The sequence below is a fragment of the Sinocyclocheilus grahami genome, unplaced genomic scaffold (assembly GCF_001515645.1).
Source record: "Sinocyclocheilus grahami isolate Dianchi unplaced genomic scaffold, SAMN03320097.WGS_v1.1 scaffold91.1, whole genome shotgun sequence".
In the NCBI taxonomy this organism is placed as follows: Eukaryota; Metazoa; Chordata; class Actinopteri; order Cypriniformes; family Cyprinidae; genus Sinocyclocheilus; species Sinocyclocheilus grahami.
This window is the reverse complement of record NW_015505270.1, coordinates 3,294,540-3,318,111: the sequence shown is the minus strand read 5'-3', so window position 1 is coordinate 3,318,111 and position 23,572 is coordinate 3,294,540. Positions and strand designations below refer to the sequence as shown.

The following is a 23,572-nucleotide window of genomic DNA, read 5'->3' as shown; positions in this document are numbered from 1 at the left end:
TGTGGCTTACCCTCCTTGTGGAGGGTGTCAATGACTGTCTTCTGGACAACTGTCAAGTCAGCAGTCTTCCCTATGATTGTGTAGCCTACTGACCCAGACTGAGAGACCATTTAAAGGCTCAGGAAACCTTTGCAGGTGTTTTGAGGTACTTCGCTGATTAGGGTGTGACACCATAACTTTCCAATTTTGAACTTTTTCACAATATTCTAATTTTCTGAGACACTGAATTCTGGGTTTTCATTATCTAAGCCATAATCATCAAAATTTCAAGAAATAAAGGCTTGAAATATTTCACTCTATGTGTAATGAATCTATATAATATATACTTCGCTGATTAGGGTGTGACACCATAACTTTCCAATTTTGAACTTTTTCACAATATTCTAATTTTCTGAGACACTGAATTCTGGGTTTTCATTATCTAAGCCATAATCATCAAAATTTCAAGAAATAAAGGCTTGAAATATTTCACTCTATGTGTAATGAATCTATATAATATATGGGTTTCACTTTCTGAAATGAGTGACAAAAAATATTGACCTTTTTCATGATATTATAATTTTTTGAGATGTACCTGCATTCACTACATTACTGCATGGAAACAAGTGCATTTTACGTGAACGCCTTTTTTGTTTCACACTCTGTGTGAACAGACCTTCTGTTCTGTGCTTTGTGTTCCCCAATAAATACTCTATCATTAAACGTTTCCGCAGGTCCGGTCCTCAGGTTGTTCTGATTGGCGATCATCTCTTTCACCCATTCCACCCATGTAAAGAGACGCAATATTCCTGCATCTGCCATGGCCTCAACAAAGTTAGCATCCTCCACCGTGTCCCCTGCATCAGCCAGAGCCAAACGCATACCTACAATACAGACAGACAGAGACACGTTAGCATGGGTTTAATGAGGTTTATGGCATTCACATTCATAAATCTCCTTGACAGGTCACATAAAAAAACATATATCCTCTTTTAGAGGATCAGAAAGTTAGACTTTACGTGCATAAGGATTCATCCTATTCCTGCTGCAGTAACAGTCTGACAGCATGTAAAGTGTTTGGCCTTCAAATGAGCCGCTATTTATAAAGGACTTACCATCTGCTGAAAACTTGGCAATGGCTTGACTCAAAGTGAGAAAGTTGCCAGTGGACTTGGACATCTGGTGGGTATAAACACCTAATTAGACAACTGAAGAGGACCATCCACAACATGTGTGTTCATAAATACAGAGGAAGAAACTAAAACTATTTTGTTAATTGAAATACAACTGAAAAAATGTAATACATAACAAAACAAAACAAAACTTGACATTAAGAAATGTTGCGTTGGCAACTAACTGACTAAAGTACTAAAATGACTAAAACTGAAATAAAAATCAGTTAAAACCAAAAATAAATATTTGAAACAACAACAACAAAAGCACATAACATTACTAAAACTTAAATTAAAAATGAAAATATAAAATGAAATTAAATCAAAATGGTAATAAATAATATAATAGTAGGGTTTTTGTAAAGAGATTTAAAAAGAAATTAGTAAAGAAATTCTCAGAAATCTGGCCCTCACAATTACACTGAAATACATTTTATTCTACTGTAGCTAAGTTTAGAGCAAACTCGGTGTATGTTTTTCCTGACAAGAACAACAGAAGAGTAATATTAACTCACCTTTTCAGAGTTTAGCAAAAGATGACCGTTGGCACGTACTGCTTTTGGCCATTTGCCACTATCATGAAAAAGACAACAAACAAAAAAAAAACATACGATTTGCAAAAAGTGTGAAAATGTGTAGCAATGAGGGTGTGACAAATTGAAATTAAACAGCTACATTACTACTTTTGTAATGTAATCTGCATTTTTTTTCTACACAAGTAAACTGCAGTGTACCTGTCATTGGGCCACATGGCTACATGATTGTAGAGGTAATAGGAGAGGTGGTTTGGCACCAGGTCTTTCCCTGATACTCTCACGTCTACAGGGTACCAGAACTCAAACTCCCTCCTGAGCTTCTGCAGCTTTTCCTTTGGGATGTCTGTCTTTGGGAAAGGTGCTGTTTTGAAGAAGACGTAATCCCACACCTCCCTCGTCATTTGCTCTGGTCTAAAGGGAGGAAATGTGTTTTTCTGTATCACTTTTGCTATTTTTACTCAAGCGACAATGAACGTGCGTGGCAGTATCTTCAGATGGTCAGGAACAACATTTGCCATGTCATTTTTGAGAGGTTGACAAATGTGACCCTGGACCACAAAACCAGTCATAAGGGTCAATTTTTCGAAATTGAGATTTATACATCATCTGAAAGCTGAATAAATAAGCATTCCATTGATGTATGGTGTGGTCCAGGGTCACAAATTTTATATTAAAGTTTACCTTTTCAGTGAATTCTTACAAAATTTCTATTTTTACTCAATGGAATAGTATATTGTCCATTATATTTTTGCTGGATTCATCATCTGAACACTGTGGTGCTGTTAAATGCAATCATATACAGGTGCATCTCAATAAATTAGAATGTCGTGGAAAAGTTCATTTATTTCAGTAATTCAACTCAAATTGTGAAACTCGTGTATTAAATAAATTCAGTGCACACATTTCCCTTGCTGAAGGAAATCAAACAAAATTGTATCAAGAAAAGAAAATGAAATACTAAAATAAAAATAAAACAAATACAACACCGGTTTCTTTTTAATGTCCCTCAGAGCGGCGATATCCTCAGGTGCATCTGACGGAACACTGGTGACAACTCCAGTTCCTGTGATGACAATTAGATTTCAACAAACTCCTATAATAAGGCAACTTACTTTAAATGCTCCATCTCACATTTTTTCCAAAAGTAACAGTCAAGTGATCGATATTAACACTTCTGACAAATCCATTTAGGGACGGCCCTTTCAGGGTGAAAACAGGGGCCCAGGATATAAGAAAAAGAACAACTGATGCATCACATTAGGTTGTTATATGGTGGTGCAGCCTGCGAGAACATCCATTACGGTCATCTCCATATTCCATTTCTCCTAGCTTCACTGTGCTCTGCAATGCCTAACGCCGCTTTCACTTTGGCTATTAAAAACATGCGGCATTGCCCTGCGGCCCGTTGAGAGATGCATCTTGTCTGTGCAGGGGTAATGTGATGCGACGATATTATGGGCTGGTGTCAGGTACCTTTGTCTTCTTTAATGGTGAGCATTGGCAGGGCATACATGGTCTTGTATGAGGTGAGGGGGGCGCTCAATGCGCAGCCGAGGATGTCCTGAAAAAATGAGAGAGGGAGTAAGTCTGTAAAAGAGCAGTAAGTGTGCCATATCATTTAACTGAAAATTAATACTTGTCATAAGTTTGGTTAGGGCTCCACAATTAATCGAATTTCTAATCGCAATTACAATTATGGATGCCACAATTACATAATCGTTCAAAGCGGCAATTAATCGTCCAAAGTCCACTTATGTTATTCTGTGTGCTTAGGATGCTTTTTTCTTTCTACATGTTATCTTCAGGGTTTTTCCATTGTTTTAATTTTAGTTTAACACTATAATACCATTTATATTTTAACTTTTTTTATAATTTAAAGAAACCTATCCGATGTATAGGCTTAATACTATAGAAAATAATAATAGATAAGTGTTTTCAGCTCGTTTATTTTCATATAAAAATGCGGCATAAACATCATTCAATGTAAATTGTGATAATCATAATTAATAATCGCAATTACAATTTCAAGGCAATAATCGACAATTATGATTTTTGTCATAATCGTGCAGCCCTAAGTTTGGTACACCATGAACTGCATTTTCAATAGATTAAAATAATTGTGATCACATTTTTTTTTGTAGTTAATGCATTTGGTTTCTTCTTTTTCTTTCTTAAAAAAAATTAAAATAAAAAAAGTTAAAATTACTGTTATTGTTATTTTATAAAATAATCAGTATAATACAAATACAATATAATGATAATGTATAGTATGAAACAAATCACATTATCATTGAGTGAATGCTATAAAAATGTTACCCCCCCCAAAAAAATTCACCCCAAAAATAAAAAATAAATAAAGATTTTATTTGAAAAGAAATCAAATATTGACTATTTTTAGGGCGAAGATTTTTCACATTGTGACATTATTTTAAAGACATTTAGGCACATTATGATACAAATTTAAAAATGTTATTATCAATAATAATAAGAAGAAGAAGAACAACAACAATAATAATAGTACAACAAATACTACCATGATGTAAATATAACTCAATTTAAATAACACATCATTATTCTTACATAATTATCATTCCTAGTTTCATTGGATTTTGGATTGTGGATGCTATTTCATCCTCCATTTCCTTCACTGCCCAAGTAATTGCTTTCCCACACTGCCTTGTTAATTCATTCTGTCAAAATGGGCCAACTATTTTTTTTTTTTAAACCACAAAACACAAGCAGAGTGTGTTTTAGACACAAACCTGGCCCATGATGTTCATGATCACAGGAACCACTCCATTCTCTCTGGTAAAGCCCTGGTAGGACATGTTCCTGGCTGACCGCTGCGTGCTGATGAACAGCTCACCGCTGGCCGTCTCAAATATAATGTACTTCATATCTGGCCGAATCCAGCAATTCGTCTGACCAAACATGGTTTCAGGCCTCAGAGTCGCAGCCACCAGAAAAATCTTCTTGCCTTTAAGGCCACTGAAAACATTTAGTAGATGAAAAAATAAAGTGTGTGTGTGTGCACTTGGATGGGTTAAATGCAGAGCACAAATTATACTCGGCCACACATCACATCACTATTTTTATTTTTGTCACATGTAATATATCGATGTACAAGAAAGGAGACAGATATCACTTCCTGTCTTTTTAAGAATAATTTTCAAGAGGCACTGTATGTAATATATCTTCATGTGTCCTTATATGAAGGGTTCATTTGCAAAAACCGATAAATGCTACTTTCAAAAAAATTTAGCTGATTGCCGTGCATTATTCTCCACATATAGCGTGATCTGAACCCTAAACATGTTTTGTCAAAAAAGCCGGTTTTGTCCACTTTCAATAGGGATGCGACTATCGAAAGTATCGATACGCAAACAAAAATATCGATACTAAGGTGTGTTTTATTTACCAGTGATAGAACTGGTAAGGATAGAACTATTTTCCTGCTCATCTGAACACATGCAAATGTTGCAAGACAGAACTTATCAATCACAGAGAGCATTCCCTCACTGCTGACCAAAATGATACTTCCCAAAAGTATCATAAGAAAGCATTAAAGCTTTTGGGAACAGCAGCCCTGAACAATGCTTATCAGAGGACAGAAGGACAGAGTTATTATCATATATCATCATTATATAATATCATAGTTTGTGCAGTAACAGTTATTTAAATTGAACGTTGAAAGATAATATTGATCATGTTCTATTCTGTAACGTTAATAGAAATCATACACTGTCAGAGTAAAAAGGTTGTATTTTATGCATGTAACAGCCTGTTACTGGCAGTCCCTTATGAAAATGAACCATGGTTTTACTAAAGTGACTGTAGTTTAACTGTAGTATTTATAGATTTGAATCATGTGTAAACAAAAAACATATTTGAACCATGTGTAAACAAAAATATAACCTAATAAGTTACAATTAAGGCGTATTGAATGTTAAAATGCGTTTTAAACAAAGTTAAGTGCTTATAATTACTCATTTTACTCTTAGTAATTTAATAATCGAATACATTTCATAATTTAAAAGTTTAGTTCAGAAGTATCGAATCGGTATCGAAGATATCGCCTGCCTCGAAAAATATCGATATCGTATCGAAAACAAAATAAGTTGTATCGCCCATCCCTAACTTTAAAGGCATCGCAAATTCACATTTTACTGCAGAAGCCGACAATTGCCCTTGTTGTTTTTGAACAGAAGCCGATAAGTCCATTTTAGCGAATCGGCGCGCTTTTAGCGATTAAAATTTTTTTATTTTAAAATTTAGAAAATTTAGTTTTAAAATTTAGCGAACATATTGCGTGTAATTACATCCATACAGTTTATGATCACAACAACAACAACATTTGTCAGGCATCTACATGGAGATTACAAAGATTAAACAAGTGTTTTTTCTAACTCTAAAACATGAAATGTGGCGTTGTCTGCTTTTGCCAAAAAACGACTGTTGGAGTTATCTGCTTTTTGCTATAAAACAAACTTTTAATATCTAAAAAAAAAAAAACATACTTTCAATGAACTTTAATTTTGTAAATTACCTGTATTTGTTTAAGCTATTATTACTTAATCAAAACAACCCAACTGCAGTTTGATTGATATTACTTGGAATGCGCAATAAAAAGAAACGTGATTTCTGAAAAAAAAATAATAATAATTTGTTATCGGTTATTGCAAATGAACTCTTCATATAAAACATGCTTGTATTTTAGGTTAATATACAGTATATTTTATCTGTCTATTTAGTTTATTTTGCACAACAACTCTATTAATTGTATTTTTTAAGGACAAAGAGGGGTTTGAAAGGTTGAGGCTGTTCTACACACATGCGTTAAACTGCCCAACTAACAGAGAATGTTCACCTAACATTAGTACTCGTTTCCCATTCGGTAATTTTTTTGGGAACCAAACAATACTGTTCTAGGAACATTCTTTTTTTTATTTTACAAACATAAAATAGCTTAAAATCCCATAATGTTGGAGAAAGGGTTTTTAAGACAACCTAAAAAAAAGTACTTTTACAGAATGTTTCATAATAAGTACTTTAAGGTTTTACTTTTGCAATAGCTTACATAGAAAGGTTATGTTATGTGTCATTTTTGATTATAATGTGTACTGTGTACAGACTTTGCTTTTCTCTGCCGAGGTTTTACATTTCTGCAAAGATTAGTAAACTTCAGTGTCGTAATCACGGTTTATTTAAATTTTGTTACCATACCTTTTCCCGAACTTAATCTTTTTTCTCTCTTTCAGAGTTATGAACTGCCACCTCACGAAAGAGTCGTAGAAAGGGTTTACATCAGTCGTGATGAAGGAACGACGCCAGTCAGCCTACAATATCAATGAGGAAAAACTTCATTTACAGACACAAATGTCAAAAATCATGTTGCTTTAAATGGCAAAATACAACGCAATAGGCAGAATTACAAATATTCAGGTGCACTTTTACTACCTTTAAACCCATTTTCTTCAGGTCTTCTACAGCAAGAGGAGGGAAATATTCAAACTTCACAATTTCATCGTCCCGCAGCCCCAGAGATTTCATGATGTCCCACTGGAACTTGGAGCTTCCAGACTTTGCTACAGCTTTGCTCTGCCAATGACATCACATAGTCATATACAGTTGAGGTCAAAATTGTACATACAATTTGCAGTATCTGCAAAATGTTAATTATTTTACCAAAATAAGAGCGATCATACAAAATTCATGTTATTTTTTTATTTAGTGCTGACCTGAATAAGATATTTCACATAAAGATGTTTAAATATAGTCCACAAGAAAAATGAATAGTTGAATTTATAAAAATGACCCCGTTCAAAAGTTTACATTTGCTCGATTCTTAATACGGTGTTGTTACCTGGATGATCCACAGCTGTTTTTTGTGATAGTCGTTCATGTGTCCCTTGTTTGTCTTGAACAGTTAAACTGCACGTTGTTCTTCAATCATTCACGTCCCACAAATTCTTTGGCAAGTTTCTTATGAGTCTCTCAGTGTGAAAAGATGGATCTCAAAATCATTTGTCATTTTTGGAAGGGGTTCAAATACGCAAAAGATGCTGGAAGACCAAAAAATGTGTGGGACCTGAAGGATTTTTCTGAAGAACAGCAGGCAATTTTAATGTTCAAGACAAACAAGGGACTCATGAATGACTATCACAAAAAAAAACAGCTGTGGATCATCCAGGTAACAACACAGTATTAAGAATCGAGCATCTGTAAAGAATCGAGCATATGTTTTTATATATTCATTTATTCTTGTGGACTATATGTAAACATCTTTTATGTGAAATATCTTATTCAGGTTAGCACTAACTAAAAAAATAACAACATGCATTTTGTATGATCCCTCTTATTTTGGTAAAATAATTAACTTTTTGCAGATACTGCAAAGCGTATGTAAAATTTTGACCACAGTGCGCATATATATATATATATATATATCGTTTTGCCGATATTATCGGCCGATATGAGCCTGTCGCCGATATATCGGTATCGGCGAATATGCCACCGATATGAAAAATATTTTTACAGAACATATAACGCAGATAAAATGCTTGAAATGGAGTAATTACTTAGTTTGTCCAGCAGAGCACGCTCCACTGTTTACTACTGGCGACCTGGATGAAACGCTTTAAAGCTTAAGTCTATGGAAAACCATTGAAACTTTGAACGACCATATCTCCATAACGGCGCGGCAAATCCGCGACCAATTTCGGGGGATCACTTCAGCTCGAGGAACCCTCTTGAACGCGAATCGAGTGTACATCTAGAGGCCCGCTTTCGAATGAGACCACCACCGCGTCGATAGCCCCCGGGGTTCGGGAGTTACGGGTGGTTAGATTCACGGTCCGGCGCCAACCGATCTAGCGATCCCGGGGGGTTACCGAGCATTCACACGTTGTCTTATTCGACCGTAAGTGCCCTGCGAAGTGGACGTCACATGAAATTCCGCCATGATTCCGGTTTCAAGGGAACGTACACGTTACATTCAAAGGGCATTAAAGTGCACGAGACGTGAATTTATATTGTATTTATTTACAGAGGTAGGGGAGAGCGGGGCACAAAGTAACACTTTTTGACTTTCTCAGTTTGTGTAAATCCACATGGGGTTCAGAATATATATATTTTTTAATCCACGGTAATTTTACACTTGTCTAGTACAAATATGTCGCTTTGTTTCATAATTACTGTGTATACGTTTTTCTTTATTTACCCTCAAAAAATGGAAGTGAAATGTGACAACATGCCCCGTAGGTGGAACACATTGTAACATCTGAGGGGCACATTGTAACTTGACAGCTTAAAATCTTATCTGATCGAATGAAAAAAATATTCAAGACAAACTAAAATATTTTGTTTATATATATATATATATATATCATGATTTTAGCAAATGGCTGCAATATAACAAAGAGTGAAAAATTTAAGGGGGTCTGAATACTTTCCGTACCCACTATATATATATATATATATTTATATTCAGCAGAGCATCATTAAAATATTACCTTATGTAAACCGTTAGAAATGCATCTAAACTTTAGTTCATAAATTAAAGTACATCATCTAGTGATCTGTTCAGTATCATAGTTTATGTTTATGAATAAAACTTCCAGCAACCAAAATGGTACATTTCCTAAGCTATACAGAGGCACTCGTCTCCAGATCAGAACAGCAGTGATGCATCAGCAGCTCGGATTGACAGCTGTCAACTCCATTCATAGAGTTATGAATGCTTGCAAGACAGTAACAACGTTATTGAGATCGCTCACTGTGTGGATAGAACATTTGCTCCTACTTTTCATGAGCTCCTACTCAAAAAACATAAATGATCAAGCGACACATTTGCATGACGCTAACTACTAAATATAAGCCATGCTGCTCAATGGACAGGTTTATTTCATTTTTTTTGGTGTTGTTTGAGCTCATGAAGCAGGCAATACTCTAAACCGCATGAAGTAAAGAGTGTAAACCATTAAACCGGCTTATTATTAATGAAATGTACCGTCATTCTGATCTATTAGCAGTAACTCCGGCAGGATTTGTTGACGCGTGAAACCCACGCTGGCTGCGCTCGGCTGATGACAGCGTGCGGAAACGGAAGACGCTTTGTATTATGGGTAATGGAGTTCGTAGGGCCTCAATCAATACTCTTCCCCAGTTTACAAGAAGCGCTCTGTGATATCCCGGTGCAGTTATATGCGGTGTGGGGGAGTACAACTAGTTACATGTTACGTAATTTAATTACAAAATAAATGTAACTGTAACCTGTTACAGTTACCTATGAAAATGTTAACGATTACAAAGGTACATCTGAATATTTTCGCGCGCGCGCACACACACCTTTTTTTGCTATCTTAGTGAAGACATTGCATAGACCTCCATTGATCTTAGATCAGGTTAATGATATTTTCAAATCATTAACCCAACCCCTAAACCTACCCCTCACATGTGCAAAACACTAGATTTAAATAACATCTTTTGGCTGATGTATAAGAATTAAATGGGGTAACTTGTCATTTGTAATATAGCAAATAATAAATAATAATAAATAATGTATTGTCATTTATCAAATTATTATTATTATTACTGTGGTGTGCATTGTTTTTTCTCTCAGAAATGTTCCATACATTCCAGCATGGCATAAACAATTCAGTATTAAATAGTATTTCTCTGATGTGGGTGGCCATTATGAAAAGCGGGGGACTGGTAATTATGATATGCATCATGGCATGTTAAAGCAGCTCTGTGATTGGCTGTCCTCCTCTTTGCGTCGTGACGTTGCCAAGAACCGCCAGCAGCTCGACGTGCTAGTGACTACAGAAGGCCCAGTGTGTTTTCAGACGATGCTAGTAGGAGTTGCGCATAAACACCCAGCCTTTTATCAGTATTAATTACTTGCGCGTCAGGATGATTATAGACAATGTTGACGCTCTGAAATCCTGGCTGGCTAAACTTCTTGAACCCATGTAAGTGATGAACAGTGACATTTGAAAGAGTGAAGCTAACATGCTAACAGCTTAGCTGGGTTTCAAACCACTTAACCGCTCTGCGAACAGATATCGCTTACTTTGATTGTTTTTAAGTGATAGTTCATTTGTGTTGTATTCATATAAGGTCATATTGTTCAGAAAACTAACACATATCCTAGTTAGAAGCTATGGAGTTGGAAGCTTAGCTAAGAGGGTCTGCTGGCAGAGTGGGGTGGTCATCAAAACAGCCTGATAGTTTTCATAGACTGGGCCAAAACAGGATTAGGGCACAAGTTATTTTCGTTTTAAAGCCTTGGCATGTGTGATCAGCAGGCAGGCAGTTTATTTTTGAAGTCAGTAGTGTGTTTGGTGGTTGTTGCACTGGCTGACAACTTGTCAAGTGTTTGATTTCAGTGCAACCTAGTAGTAGACCTCTTGGAAAAGCTGCTAGTAAACAACACTTGTGTTGTGTTTTGCTGTTTTAGAAGACCTGCATGGATACACGTGACTTTTGGATTAGCTAGGAAACTTCTTGTCTTTTGCATGTGTGGATTTACATGAAATGAACCTGAGATCTTTTACAGATGTGATGCTGACCCGTCTGCATTGGCAAACTACGTCGTGGCGTTAGTAAAGAAGGATAAACCAGAGAAAGAACTCCGAGCGTTGTGTGCGGATCAGCTGGATGTGTTCCTCCAGAAAGGTATTGGTTAAAAAAAAAAGTCTTCACATAGCTGTTTGATTCTAAATTTAGAAAGTGTTGTGAATACTGTGCACATACGTATGCAATTACTAGTGAATTCAGGCCCTTTTGTCGAGCGTGAATGATTTAATACGATTATCATGCGCTTTGTTCTATTTCCTGAATTGATTCATTGTTCTGTTTGTTTCGCAGAGACTACAGGGTTCGTCGATAAACTCTTTGAATGCCTAACCACCAAAAATTATTTGGGAACTCCAGCTGCTAAAGAAGAGAGTAAAATCCCAGTGCAGAAGCTTGAGGAGAAGGAAGAGGTAAATAGTCACTAATAGGAAATAACAGTGTAAAATATGTGTTATTGTTTATAATGTTGCAAAATGTAAACTGTGTAATGGCACAGCTCTCTATATAAAGTTGGATACATAAGTATATCCAATATATACGGTATAATTGCGAGATATACTATATAGCAACTGCTTGATTGTTTATATCATTGAAAAATATAAAGTGTATTATCACCCAGCTCTAATCTGCTTGATGCAACTATAAGGCATGAAAATGTTATGACATTATAAACATCATCATCATGATTTTCTTTAAAGGGGTCCTATTATGCTCTTTTACAAAGTCTTGATTTTGTTTTGGGGGTGTACTAGAACATGCTCTCATGCTCGGTGGTTCGAAAAACGCATTATTTTTCACATAGCTTACATTATTACAATACCTTTCTCCCCAGGCTGGCGCAAACGGCTTGATTAGTTCCGGCTTTGATGAAGATTCGCCCTCCGAAAAACAAAATGTGTTGTGATTGGTTAGCTGCTTCAGTGCGTTGTGATTGGCGAACAGCTTAGACGGTGTTTCAGTACTGCCCTTCCTCCATCCTTCAACAAAAGCTTTTGGCGAATCCGGCACTGTACTCCCTCATGTTGTGGAAGCTGTCCTCAGTAAAATGCGCAGCACACAATAGCAAATTGGGGTTATAATGCTCGGGAACAGAGTTAAAAAATAAATTGCAATAAATTTTCCTGACATCATCCGCTTTTGGAAGCCCAAACAAAGACGTTTGGGCACGGAGGTGAAAAAAAACAGCGGTTCAGGCGGTTGCACACCGGACGAGAAGCGTCGCGCCACATCTTTAAAATTAAAGGTCCCATGACACGCTGCTTTTTAGATGCTTTTATATAGGCCTAAGTGGTCCCTAGTACTGTATCTGAAGTCTCTTTCCCGAAATTCAGCCTTGGTGCAGAATTTCAGCCACTACGAGCCAGTCCCACAATGAGCTTTCCTTAGGACGTGCCATTTCTGTGTCTGTAGCTTTAAATGCTAATGAGGAGGAGAGAGGCGGGGCAACTGCCATGCTTCGCTCGTTCGCAAGTCATGATGTCTCTCGAGGGAAAAAAAAAATATTGCGCTCGCCTCGCACGGTAGTAGCTCATTTTCTCATGGGCGGGCCAAATTCTCTGGGCGGGCAAAGCAGAGAAAGGGGAGGTAACCTTTCCCCGTATGACGACATAAAGGGAAGATTCCAGATTGGGCCATCTGAGCTTTCATTTTCTCAAAGGCGAAGCAGTATACCCAGGGCTCGGTTTACACCTATCGCCATTTCTAGCCACTGGGGGACCATAGGCAGGCTAGGGGAACTCATATTAATGTTAAAAAACCTCATAAAGTGAAATTTCATGCCATGGGACCTTTAAAATACATTATTTTCTATGAGTGTATGCACACCGGCAGCGCCGTTCGGCGTCTGTCCGCGGCGCCCAGTTACGTCATGTTGTACTTGTAAGAATTGTTCTAGACCAGCGGTTCTCAATTCCAGTCCTCGCGTACCCCCGCTCTGCATGTTTTGCACGTCTCTCTTTGTTAACACACCTGATTCAGATCATCTCGTTAGAAGTGAGCTCCGTGCATGAACTGTTTCGATTGACATGGCCCTACACAGTGTCCATTGCTCCCTACTCCCTGAGCAGGGGAAATCTGTTGAAGTTTACTTCGGAATATTCATTTATAGATTTGCGCTGCGCCACTGCCTGCAGCGTCTTCACACACAAAAGAAACTTACTAGAAAAGCGTGAAGTGGGACATAATATACCTCTGTAAATAAATACAATTTAAATTCACGTCTCGCACGCTTAAATGCCCTTTGTCTGGAACATATACGCTCCCTTCAAACTGGAATCATGGAGGAATATCCGGTAATGTCCACTTCGCAGGGCACTTACAGTCAAATATAACAAACGTATGAAGCAATAAGAGAAACATACAAAATGTGCAGAGCGGGGGTACGTGAGGACTGGAATTGAGAACCGCTGTTCTAGAAATGCCAAAAATGCTACAGCACAGCAGCTCTTCTTCTTGGTTTTCTCTGATGCACTAACTCTGCAGCAGCACTTCTTCTTCATCGTCTCGTCTGATGCGATCACTCAACCAAGCGTTCTAACCACAACCTCGCCCCTCCCCACCCCCCAACCATTCAAATTTCTGTAGGCCTAAATTATTTGTAATGATATTCCAATGAGCCGCTTTGTGATATCACAAAGCCCGGAAAACGTACGCTGTAGTCCAAACGAGCCGTTCGTTGTAGTTCTTGAAAAGGGATTTTTAAAAAACGAAATATCTCCCTTTGGAGTGGACTTTGAGATTTGTAACTTTCTAGATCTTTTTTTTTATGCCCAAACATACACACTACACACTGACTAAAATTAAAAAAGTGAAAAAGCATAATAGGACCCCTTTAAAACGATGTGTATTGTTAAAAACATAAACTTGATTTGACGTGTATAGTAGTGCACTATACTCTCCAATGGTCATGACAGATTCCTAGTGTAAATAAATGAATAAATTGCATTAATATTAATAACACATTGACATGTGTTTTCAGCCTAGTCATGTTGAAGATGATAGGGATAACAGAAGAAGAAGAAGCCCATTAAGGAATCGTTCAGACTTCAACGAATCAAGGTTGGTCTTCAAAAGTTTAGTAATTCAGTAATATAAAGTTTTCCTGTAATTCAAAGCTGAATTTTCAGCTTCATTACTCCATTCTTCAGTGTCGCATGATCCTTCAGAAAGCATTCTAATATGCTGCTCAAGCAACATTTATTTTTAGTATCAATGTTGAAAACAGTTGTGGTGCTTAATATTGTTCTGGAAACCATGATTTCATGATTTCAGATTTCTTTGATGAATAGGAAGTTAAAAGAAGATAGAAATAATTTGTAACAATGTAGAAGTCTTTACTGTCACCTTTCAGTTTAATCGTTGTAATGCATCCTTGAAAGTAGTCATTTCTTTTAAAAAACTAAATCTTATTGAGTACCTCAAATTATTCCATGAAACTTCCATTATGTGTAAAAACCCTTTCACATCAGACATGAGGCAGTCCAATGTTTATCAAATTCACTCATCAGTAACACGCAGTATCTAAACGTCTCAACTCAGGGCTAGAGATGACCGCAGGAGAGACGACCGTAAGCGACGGGAACTGGACCGTCATGGAAAGAGCGGAGAATCGTACCGAGACCGACATGAGCGTCGAGGAGGAAGCTCACGGGGGAGAAGCTACAGTCGAAGCAGGAGTCGTAGCCGCAGTAGCAGCCGTGGAAAGAGCCGAGAAAGAGAGCACAATCAGAGGAGAGGTGAGGACCGTCCCAAATCATTACGTTTACCTATACTTAAGTTCATTTGTGTGCAACAGAGGAGTGCCTAGAAATGTATTTAATTTAAATGGTTTATCGTTCCATAATATGATGCACTTTTTTATTTTATTTAATATTTGATTCTTAAATGCATAAAAAATAAATTTATTCAAACATGGAAGGACTTAAATGTACATTTTTCTAATATGCTTATATTTAGATTAAAAAAAAAATTTGGTATAAAAAATGTCAGGCCGATGTAACTGTCCTGATATCATTAAATAATAAATAATTAAAATAAAGCAATTTTTGAAAGTGCTTTGGTGTAATCTTTTGTTACTATTTCTTGGGAAATAAAACTGCTTATTAATAATTGAAAAAAATTTGAGGACGAAATTATATCATAGAGAGAGCCTTTAAAGACCTTCAAGGCTTTGTTTTATATGTTTATTTAATGATTATATTTGTTTTCAAAAATGCCTTTTAACTTCAATATTTAAAAATAAATAATAAAACTAATATAAGAGTAGTACGTATGCAAGGTAAATATGAAAATGCTTGTAAGCAAACAAAAAATACTTAATGGTTATGCCCCTTGACATTATTAGAGTTATTAAACGTATGTTTTTTTTTCAAAATAGTATAAAAGTTTTTCTAAACTGTTTGCAACCAACATAAATTAAAGCAATAAGCCCCAAGAAGCCGTGGTTTACAGTGAATTTATAATGGCTAAGAGGCATTGTTAATAAAAAAAAATCACCTTAGCTGTTATAAATTCACTGTAAACCACGGCTTCACGGGGCTTATTGCTTTTATAAAACGGTTATTCCATATACATGGTTAGGTTTCACAAAATAAAACGGAGCAAATAAAGTGTAATGATATTAATAAAAACAGTATTCTTCCACCCGTCGGAGAACGTGTTAACAGCCGTATTAAATAATAGCGATATCTAAGGACTTTTAAGATAATCCGTTAAACTAGCGAGCTGTTTTTATATCTAAACGTTAGTGAAAAGAATAAAAATAAAAAACGTTTAGATATCAGTCCGCGCATCTGATGGACATTGGCTATGATAATCTTTGGTATCTACTTTGAAGGCGTCTTGAGTAAAACTGCTTTTTATTTAACGAAGCATATGCAAAACGCTTGAACCGGAAGCGACGAGACTCGATTAACAGAATACGTAAGTCTGTTGCGCATAACCCCTATTAGCACACCTAAAGTCTATAGCAGGCGAATGGCTCAAATCGAAACCACTGCGGGACAGTTCGCCACTTAAGTGCAGTAAACAAGCAATACAAATACTAAAAGCTTCTTCTTAGCAGACGACTGTTATTCTAATTACAAATAAGTGCAATCAAAATACAAATTAATAACAAAAGACAAATAGAAATAGATAATGAAATATTCCTTTCTAGCAGCAAATAAAAATCTAAACAACAGAAATAGAAACAAAGTATTAAGCAAACACTTACGCTCTGCTGACTAATCGCTTGTCGTTGACTGTAAATTTATTCAAACAGCTGTCAGGATTTCTTTCTTTGCAAACAAACATTCAACAAATGTGTCTTCATTTTAAATGTGCTTTTATTTCAGCAGAGCACAGATCCAAATTTGAGCCGGAGCGGAAGGACATAGAGCCTTACAACCCATCCTCTGCCCACATGGGTAACCCACACCACCAGCAGACCCATCCACCCCCCCTGCTCCCTCTGCCCCTTCCTCAGCACCAGTTCCACTCTTCAGGGAGCCCAGTCGTCCCCAACGCTGTAACCGTGGTAGCACCGGCTCACCTGCCCGACAGCACTACAGAGAGCTGGTCCACATACTTCACCAACCACACAGACGGCAAGACGTTCAACAAGAGCAACACGCTTAAACACCGCTGCAGAGACTACGACGGTAAGACGCAATTCACTTTTGTCACATGTTTGGTGTGATTATGCTTGTATGACTTTTCCCTGACTTTTCTAATTAGTGTTGTTATTGTTAACTAAAACTTAAAAAAAATTGTTTTTGGTAACTGAAAAAAAAAAAGCTACAAGAAAATTAGAAATGTTGCCTTGGCAACTAACTGAAATAAGTTTAAGTACTAAAATTACTGAAACGAGAACTAACATAAAAATAAATTAAAGCTAAATAGGTGTTTTTTGTTGTTGTTTTTTTTTTTCACGATAATTTTTATATAAAGTAGTTTTTAAATTATACTAAATAACACCGTTTCTAATGCATTTTATATTGTTTAAATTAGCAACCGATAAAAAAAAAATAAAAAAAAATTTCAAAAAGTTTGGACACTTAACTAATGGACACTTGTAATTCATCACATTAAATACGAACTTGTTCTACTAATGTGTGGCAACCAGAAAGTGTACAAAAACATGTTTGCTTGGTTTGAAATAAAACAAATAGGGTTGCAAAAAGGTGGAAAATTTCCAGTAAATTTCGGAACCATTCCAGGATTTTATGGAATATTCCAGGGATTTTTTTTTTGGAAAGTTTCCGGAAATTTTCCACCCCTTTGCAACCCTAAAAACAATAGATTCACTGTTCGAAATGAAGACAGAAAGCTATTTTAAACATGTTAAACCTAACAAACATGTTTCGCTTAAAGTATGCTTGTGCTTTCTTTCTTAAATGCATGCAACTTAGTTTCATGTTTTAATGTTTTAGCTCTTAAAGTCCAAATACATTTTGCAGCCACTGGATGTCTTTAAAATCGAAGTCCAGTGATGTATAATCAGAAACACTGATGTGTCTTGATGTCCTCTAAGGACACAGTTTACTCTTTTGGGTGTCTGTTTCTAAAGCATCACTAATGACTATGGCGTAGCAGACTCACTGCATGGCCTTATGGGAGTGGCATTAAAGAGGCAGTGTTTATATTTACTACCCTGTATTTCTGGAGCGAGGGTATTTATCGCACTGCTGGGAGTAGCAGGAGAATGTCCACAGAGATTACTGAAGGATGGATGGTTAGCTCGATTATCCCTGATCTTATTAAAGAAGCTGTGATTTGGCATGTTGACGGGAAAGAGACGTGACGATCCATACAGCACTGTTTACATGGAGCAAACTCCACTGAAGAATGACCTCAGTGACCAGAAGTTCATCCACCTTGACAAGTACTCCTTCCTCAAGGATGACTCGAATAGGGCTCAAATTTCAAAGTGCTTTGGAAAAAACTGGTGTGATATTGTTGATTTTAATGTTTAGTGTTTCTTTTTGTTGGCAGAGAAAGGATTTTGTATACGAGGCGATCTCTGTCCTTTTGACCACGGTAATGACCCTCTGATCGTGGATGACGTCACGCTTCCTACCATGATCCCGTTTCCACCCCCACCAGGCCTGCCACGGATGCCCATGCCGCCAATGACAGAACCACCTCCTCGCATGCCCATGCCACTGCCCCCTCCCCACGGACAGCCTCCGCCTCCAGGCATCTACCCCATGCCAGGTGAGTGTCATTTTGATTTCAGCATGCTAGACTAGCTTTTTCCTCAGTTAAGTTAAAAATATTAAAGGATATAATTATATCATTTTTATGCTTGCTTGTTTTATTTATCATTATTAATCATATCATAATTTATTTATCTCTTTTATATACATAATTTTAGTTTTTTTTTGTTATTTAGTTATTTAAATACTAATAATTTATTTTAATTACTATTTTTTTAAATCAATTTAAATTTTCAACTGATATTAAAATCTTATAAAATTAAGTATCAGAATAGAATTTTCCAGAAAAAAGTTTCACCTGAAATAAAACTTGCACAAGGTCAAAATTGCATTGTTGCGAGAGAGAGACTCCGATAAGTCGCATCAGTGTGTAAGTCATATTTTATTCTTACATTCAGAAATAAATAGGGATGTAATGATTCACTCAACTCACGATTCGATTCCCGATTTTGATTTTTTCCGATTTGATTTTCTCCCAATTTTTTTTTAACAAAATGAGATTGAAGACATTATCAGTAAATGAAAAGGTGTCGCTTTATTAGGCTATTGCTGCACGCATCTTTGTGAAATTGAAATATGACAAAACTAAATTGAAAAATTTAAAACAAACCCCAAATCAAACAAGTTACACAAATAAAAGATTTGTGCTCTTTCCATTTCAAATTAGAAGCAACCACTGGATTTTAATCACGATGCAGCATACATGCAGCGCGAGTAGTTTTTAATCTAAATTAGACTGTATAATTTCGAAATATGAAGCAAAAACAGAATGGTCTGACTTTAGTTTTGTGAAACTATACTACAGTACATAAAACATCTGAAGGAAACAGCAGAAGGTCTGAATGAGACGCAGATTCACTCTCTGCCAGCAGGTGGCGCTTATGAACAGCAATGATAGTGTTTCCTGGATTACCGCTGTAAACAAAGCAGAGCTGCGCCCATGAACACTACTTTAATATGCATTGTTCAGAGGCAAGATGACAAAAAAATACCACGCAAACTTTTCTAAAGATAGTCAGTTCCCTTCAGAGAGACATTCATGGATACTCCTACTCCAATTGTATCGCGATTTGTTTAGCATCTCAACCGATTTGAATCATCACATATTTGAATCGATTTTCAACCGGCTCACGGTTAATCGTTACGTCCCTAGAAATAAACACTATAAATGTATTTTTGTTGGTCTCAGATTCAGACATATTTTACACTTAGAACTAAAGAGTATGAATCTTTCGATTTTAATAGTTTTGAATGATAAAGGAAATTCTGAGAAAGTGCTTGTAAACACATTTGGTAATTTTTTTGTTTACCAAAGGGAAAGAACCTGCGTGCCATTTTAGCCATGTTTGATTAATAATGATGATTAATAATTTCAATTTAATTTGTTAATGTTTATGTATTAACAAAAAACTTAATTATTATTATTTTCATATTTATCAATTGACATTAGAATCTTACAACACTGCATCACAGTATTACAAATTTGCACAAGGTCACACCGATAAGTCACGTCTGTGTGTAAGACACATTTTATTGTTTCATTTAGAATAATGCACTACAACGGTTAATAAAAATTAAACCTTTACAAACATTAAAAAATTGTGTTTCTCTCACTCAACAAATCCTTTCAATTTAATAGTGTTCAGAACAAAACAGGAATGAAAAATATATAATAACAAATTATAATGGCATTCATTATAAGCAGCATTTATTATAAATGCCAAGCCTAAACAAATTTATTTAAAGCAAAATTGATACTACCTGCATGTGGGAAATTCACTATACGTGTTTTGTATAGTTTCAGATGATTAAAAAAATTGTATATTCTGGAAAATACAGTAAATGCATTTGTTAATTGTTAATTTTTAAGAATTTGTTCAAATGTAAGGCTGCATGTAAAATGTAAGGCTGTACTTTATATTAGCAGCATTGAACATGAAAGGATTTCCCTAAAGTTAGTTGTAGAGAGTGTGGTTCAGTTTGCTCTTGTCTTGTTTTAGGGCCTCCTCTAATCCCAGCTACTAGGATAGACACTCAACCCCACTCCAGAACCAGCACCTCTTCCCCTTTGGCCCTGCCTGGAGTGAGACCTCCTCCTCCTCCTCCTCCTCCACCACCACCTCCTTCCTCATCTTCCTCCTCTTCTGCCTCTCTTCACCCTCAGTACACGCTCTCTGAATGTAAGCCACTGACTGCACTTTTCTCTTCACCGCTTGAGCAGTGGTGCTTCTAGAGCTTACTGTGTTTTAAAGGGGTCATATCGTGGAAAACATGCTCTTTTGGAAGAAAACACACTTAAAGGGATAGTTCACCCAAAAATGAAAACTCAACTCACGATTCGATTCCCGATTTTGATTTTTTCCGATTTGATTTTCTCCCAATTTTTTTTTAACAAAATGAGATTGAAGACATTATCAGTAAATGAAAAGGTGTCGTTTTATTAGGCTATTGCTGCACGCATCTTTGTGAAATTGAAATATGACAAAACTAAATTGAAAAATTTTAAACAAACCCCAAATCAAACAAGTTACACAAATAAAAGATTTGTGCTCTTTCCATTTAAAATTAGAAGCAACCACTGGATTTTAATCACGATGCAGCATACATGCAGCGCGAGTAGTTTTTAATCTAAATTAGACTGTATAATTTCGAAATATGAAGCAAAAACAGAATGGTCTGACTTTAGTTTTGTGAAACTATACTACAGTACATAAAACATCTGAAGGAAACAGCAGAAGGTCTGAATGAGACGCAGATTCACTCTCTGCCAGCAGGTGGCGCTTATGAACAGCAATGATAGTGTTTCCTGGATTACCGCTGTAAACAAAGCAGAGCTGCGCCCATGAACACTACTTTAATATGCATTGTTCAGAGGCAAGATGACAAAAAAATACCACGCAAACTTTTCTAAAGATAGTCAGTTCCCTTCAGAGAGACATTCATGGATACTCCTACTCCAATTGTATCGCGATTTGTTTAGCATCTCAACCGATTTGAATCATCACATATTTGAATCGATTTTCAACCGGCTCACGGTTAATCGTTACGTCCCTAGAAATAAACACTATAAATGTATTTTTGTTTGGCAGGTGGCGCTTATGAACAGCAATGATAGTGTTTCCTGGATTACCGCTGTAAACAAAGCAGAGCTGCGCCCATGAACACTACTTTAATATGCATTGTTCAGAGGCAAGATGACAAAAAAATACCACACAAACTTTTCTAAAGATAGTCAGTTCCCTTCAGAGAGACATTCATGGAAACTCCTACTCCAATTGTATCGCGATTTGTTTAGCATCTCAACCGATTTGAATCATCACATATTTGAATCGATTTTCAACCGGCTCACGGTTAATCGTTACGTCCCTAGAAATAAACACTATAAATGTATTTTTGTTTGTCTCAGATTCAGACATATTTTACACTTAGAACTAAAGAGTATGAATCTTTCGATTTTAATAGTTTTGAATGATAAAGGAAATTCTGAGAAAGTGCTTGTAAACACATTTGGTAATTTTTTTGTTTACCAAAGGGAAAGAACCTGCGTGCCATTTTAGCCATGTTTGATTAATAATGATGATTAATAATTTCAATTTAATTTGTTAATGTTTATGTATTAACAAAAAACTTAATTATTATTATTTTCATATTTATCAATTGACATTAGAATCTTACAACACTGCATCACAGTATTACAAATTTGCACAAGGTCACACCGATAAGTCACGTCTGTGTGTAAGACACATTTTATTGTTTCATTTAGAATAATGCACTACAACGGTTAATAAAAATTAAACCTTTACAAACATTAAAAAATTGTGTTTCTCTCACTCAACAAATCCTTTCAATTTAATAGTGTTCAGAACAAAACAGGAATGAAAAATATATAATAACAAATTATAATGGCATTCATTATAAGCAGCATTTATTATAAATGCCAAGCCTAAACAAATTTATTTAAAGCAAAATTGATACTACCTGCATGTGGGAAATTCACTATACGTGTTTTGTATAGTTTCAGATGATTAAAAAAATTGTATATTCTGGAAAATACAGTAAATGCATTTGTTAATTGTTAATTTTTAAGAATTTGTTCAAATGTAAGGCTGCATGTAAAATGTAAGGCTGTACTTTATATTAGCAGCATTGAACATGAAAGGATTTCCCTAAAGTTAGTTGTAGAGAGTGTGGTTCAGTTTGCTCTTGTCTTGTTTTAGGGCCTCCTCTAATCCCAGCTACTAGGATAGACACTCAACCCCACTCCAGAACCAGCACCTCTTCCCCTTTGGCCCTGCCTGGAGTGAGACCTCCTCCTCCTCCTCCTCCTCCACCACCACCTCCTTCCTCATCTTCCTCCTCTTCTGCCTCTCTTCACCCTCAGTACACGCTCTCTGAATGTAAGCCACTGACTGCACTTTTCTCTTCACCGCTTGAGCAGTGGTGCTTCTAGAGCTTACTGTGTTTTAAAGGGGTCATATCGTGGAAAACATGCTCTTTTGGAAGAAAACACACTTAAAGGGATAGTTCACCCAAAAATGAAAAGTTTGTTTATCTGCTTACCCCCAGGGCATCCAAGATGTTGGTGACTTTGTTTCTTCAGTCGTATACAAACAAAGATTTTTTAAGTCAAACTGTTGCAGTCTGTCAGTCATATAATGGAAGTGAATGGGAATCACGGCTTTGAGAGACAAAAAACATACACAAACAAAACCAAATTAAACCCTGCAGCTCGTGACGATACATTGATGTGTAAAGACACAAAACGATCGGTCTGTGCAAGAAACTGAACAGTATTTATATCGTTTTTTTACCTCTGATTTTCACCACAATGTCCGAACTGTCCCGAGCACGTCCTGAGCGCGTTCTCGACAGCCGGCGCCTGACGCGTCGTCGTCTTGCTTTATGGCGGATCGCAGACTTATAAGTGCATTACCGCCACCTATCTCTCAAATGGACCATTGACACTTTTAATTGAGATTGTAGATAGTGTCAATGGTCCATTTGAGAGATAGGTGGCGGTAATGCACTTATAAGTCTGCGTTCCGCCATAAAGCAAGAAGTCGTCGTATCAGGCTTTTGAGGACGCGCTCGGGACAGTTCAGACATTGCG

General features: G+C 36.4%; 1 protein-coding gene and 1 pseudogene across 1 annotated transcript in view; one reads left to right on the top strand and one right to left on the bottom strand.

The window, feature by feature from the left end:
- The window catches only part of LOC107587281 (leucine--tRNA ligase, cytoplasmic-like), a 19,052-nt pseudogene extending 13,216 nt beyond the window's left edge, over nt 1-5,836 (bottom strand).
- A 4,632-nt stretch (nt 5,837-10,468) lies between these two features.
- The window catches only part of LOC107587280 (RNA-binding protein 27-like), a 36,766-nt gene continuing 23,662 nt past the window's right edge, over nt 10,469-23,572 (top strand). Inside the window, exons 1-8 of the mRNA XM_016274998.1 lie at nt 10,469-10,659; nt 11,247-11,365; nt 11,558-11,676; nt 14,244-14,323; nt 14,804-15,000; nt 16,600-16,905; nt 18,239-18,460; nt 20,463-20,642. Coding sequence (XP_016130484.1) covers nt 10,601-10,659; nt 11,247-11,365; nt 11,558-11,676; nt 14,244-14,323; nt 14,804-15,000; nt 16,600-16,905; nt 18,239-18,460; nt 20,463-20,642 — 1,282 coding nt within the window. The 5' untranslated portion in view covers nt 10,469-10,600. The remainder of the gene's footprint in view (nt 10,660-11,246; nt 11,366-11,557; nt 11,677-14,243; nt 14,324-14,803; nt 15,001-16,599; nt 16,906-18,238; nt 18,461-20,462; nt 20,643-23,572) is intronic.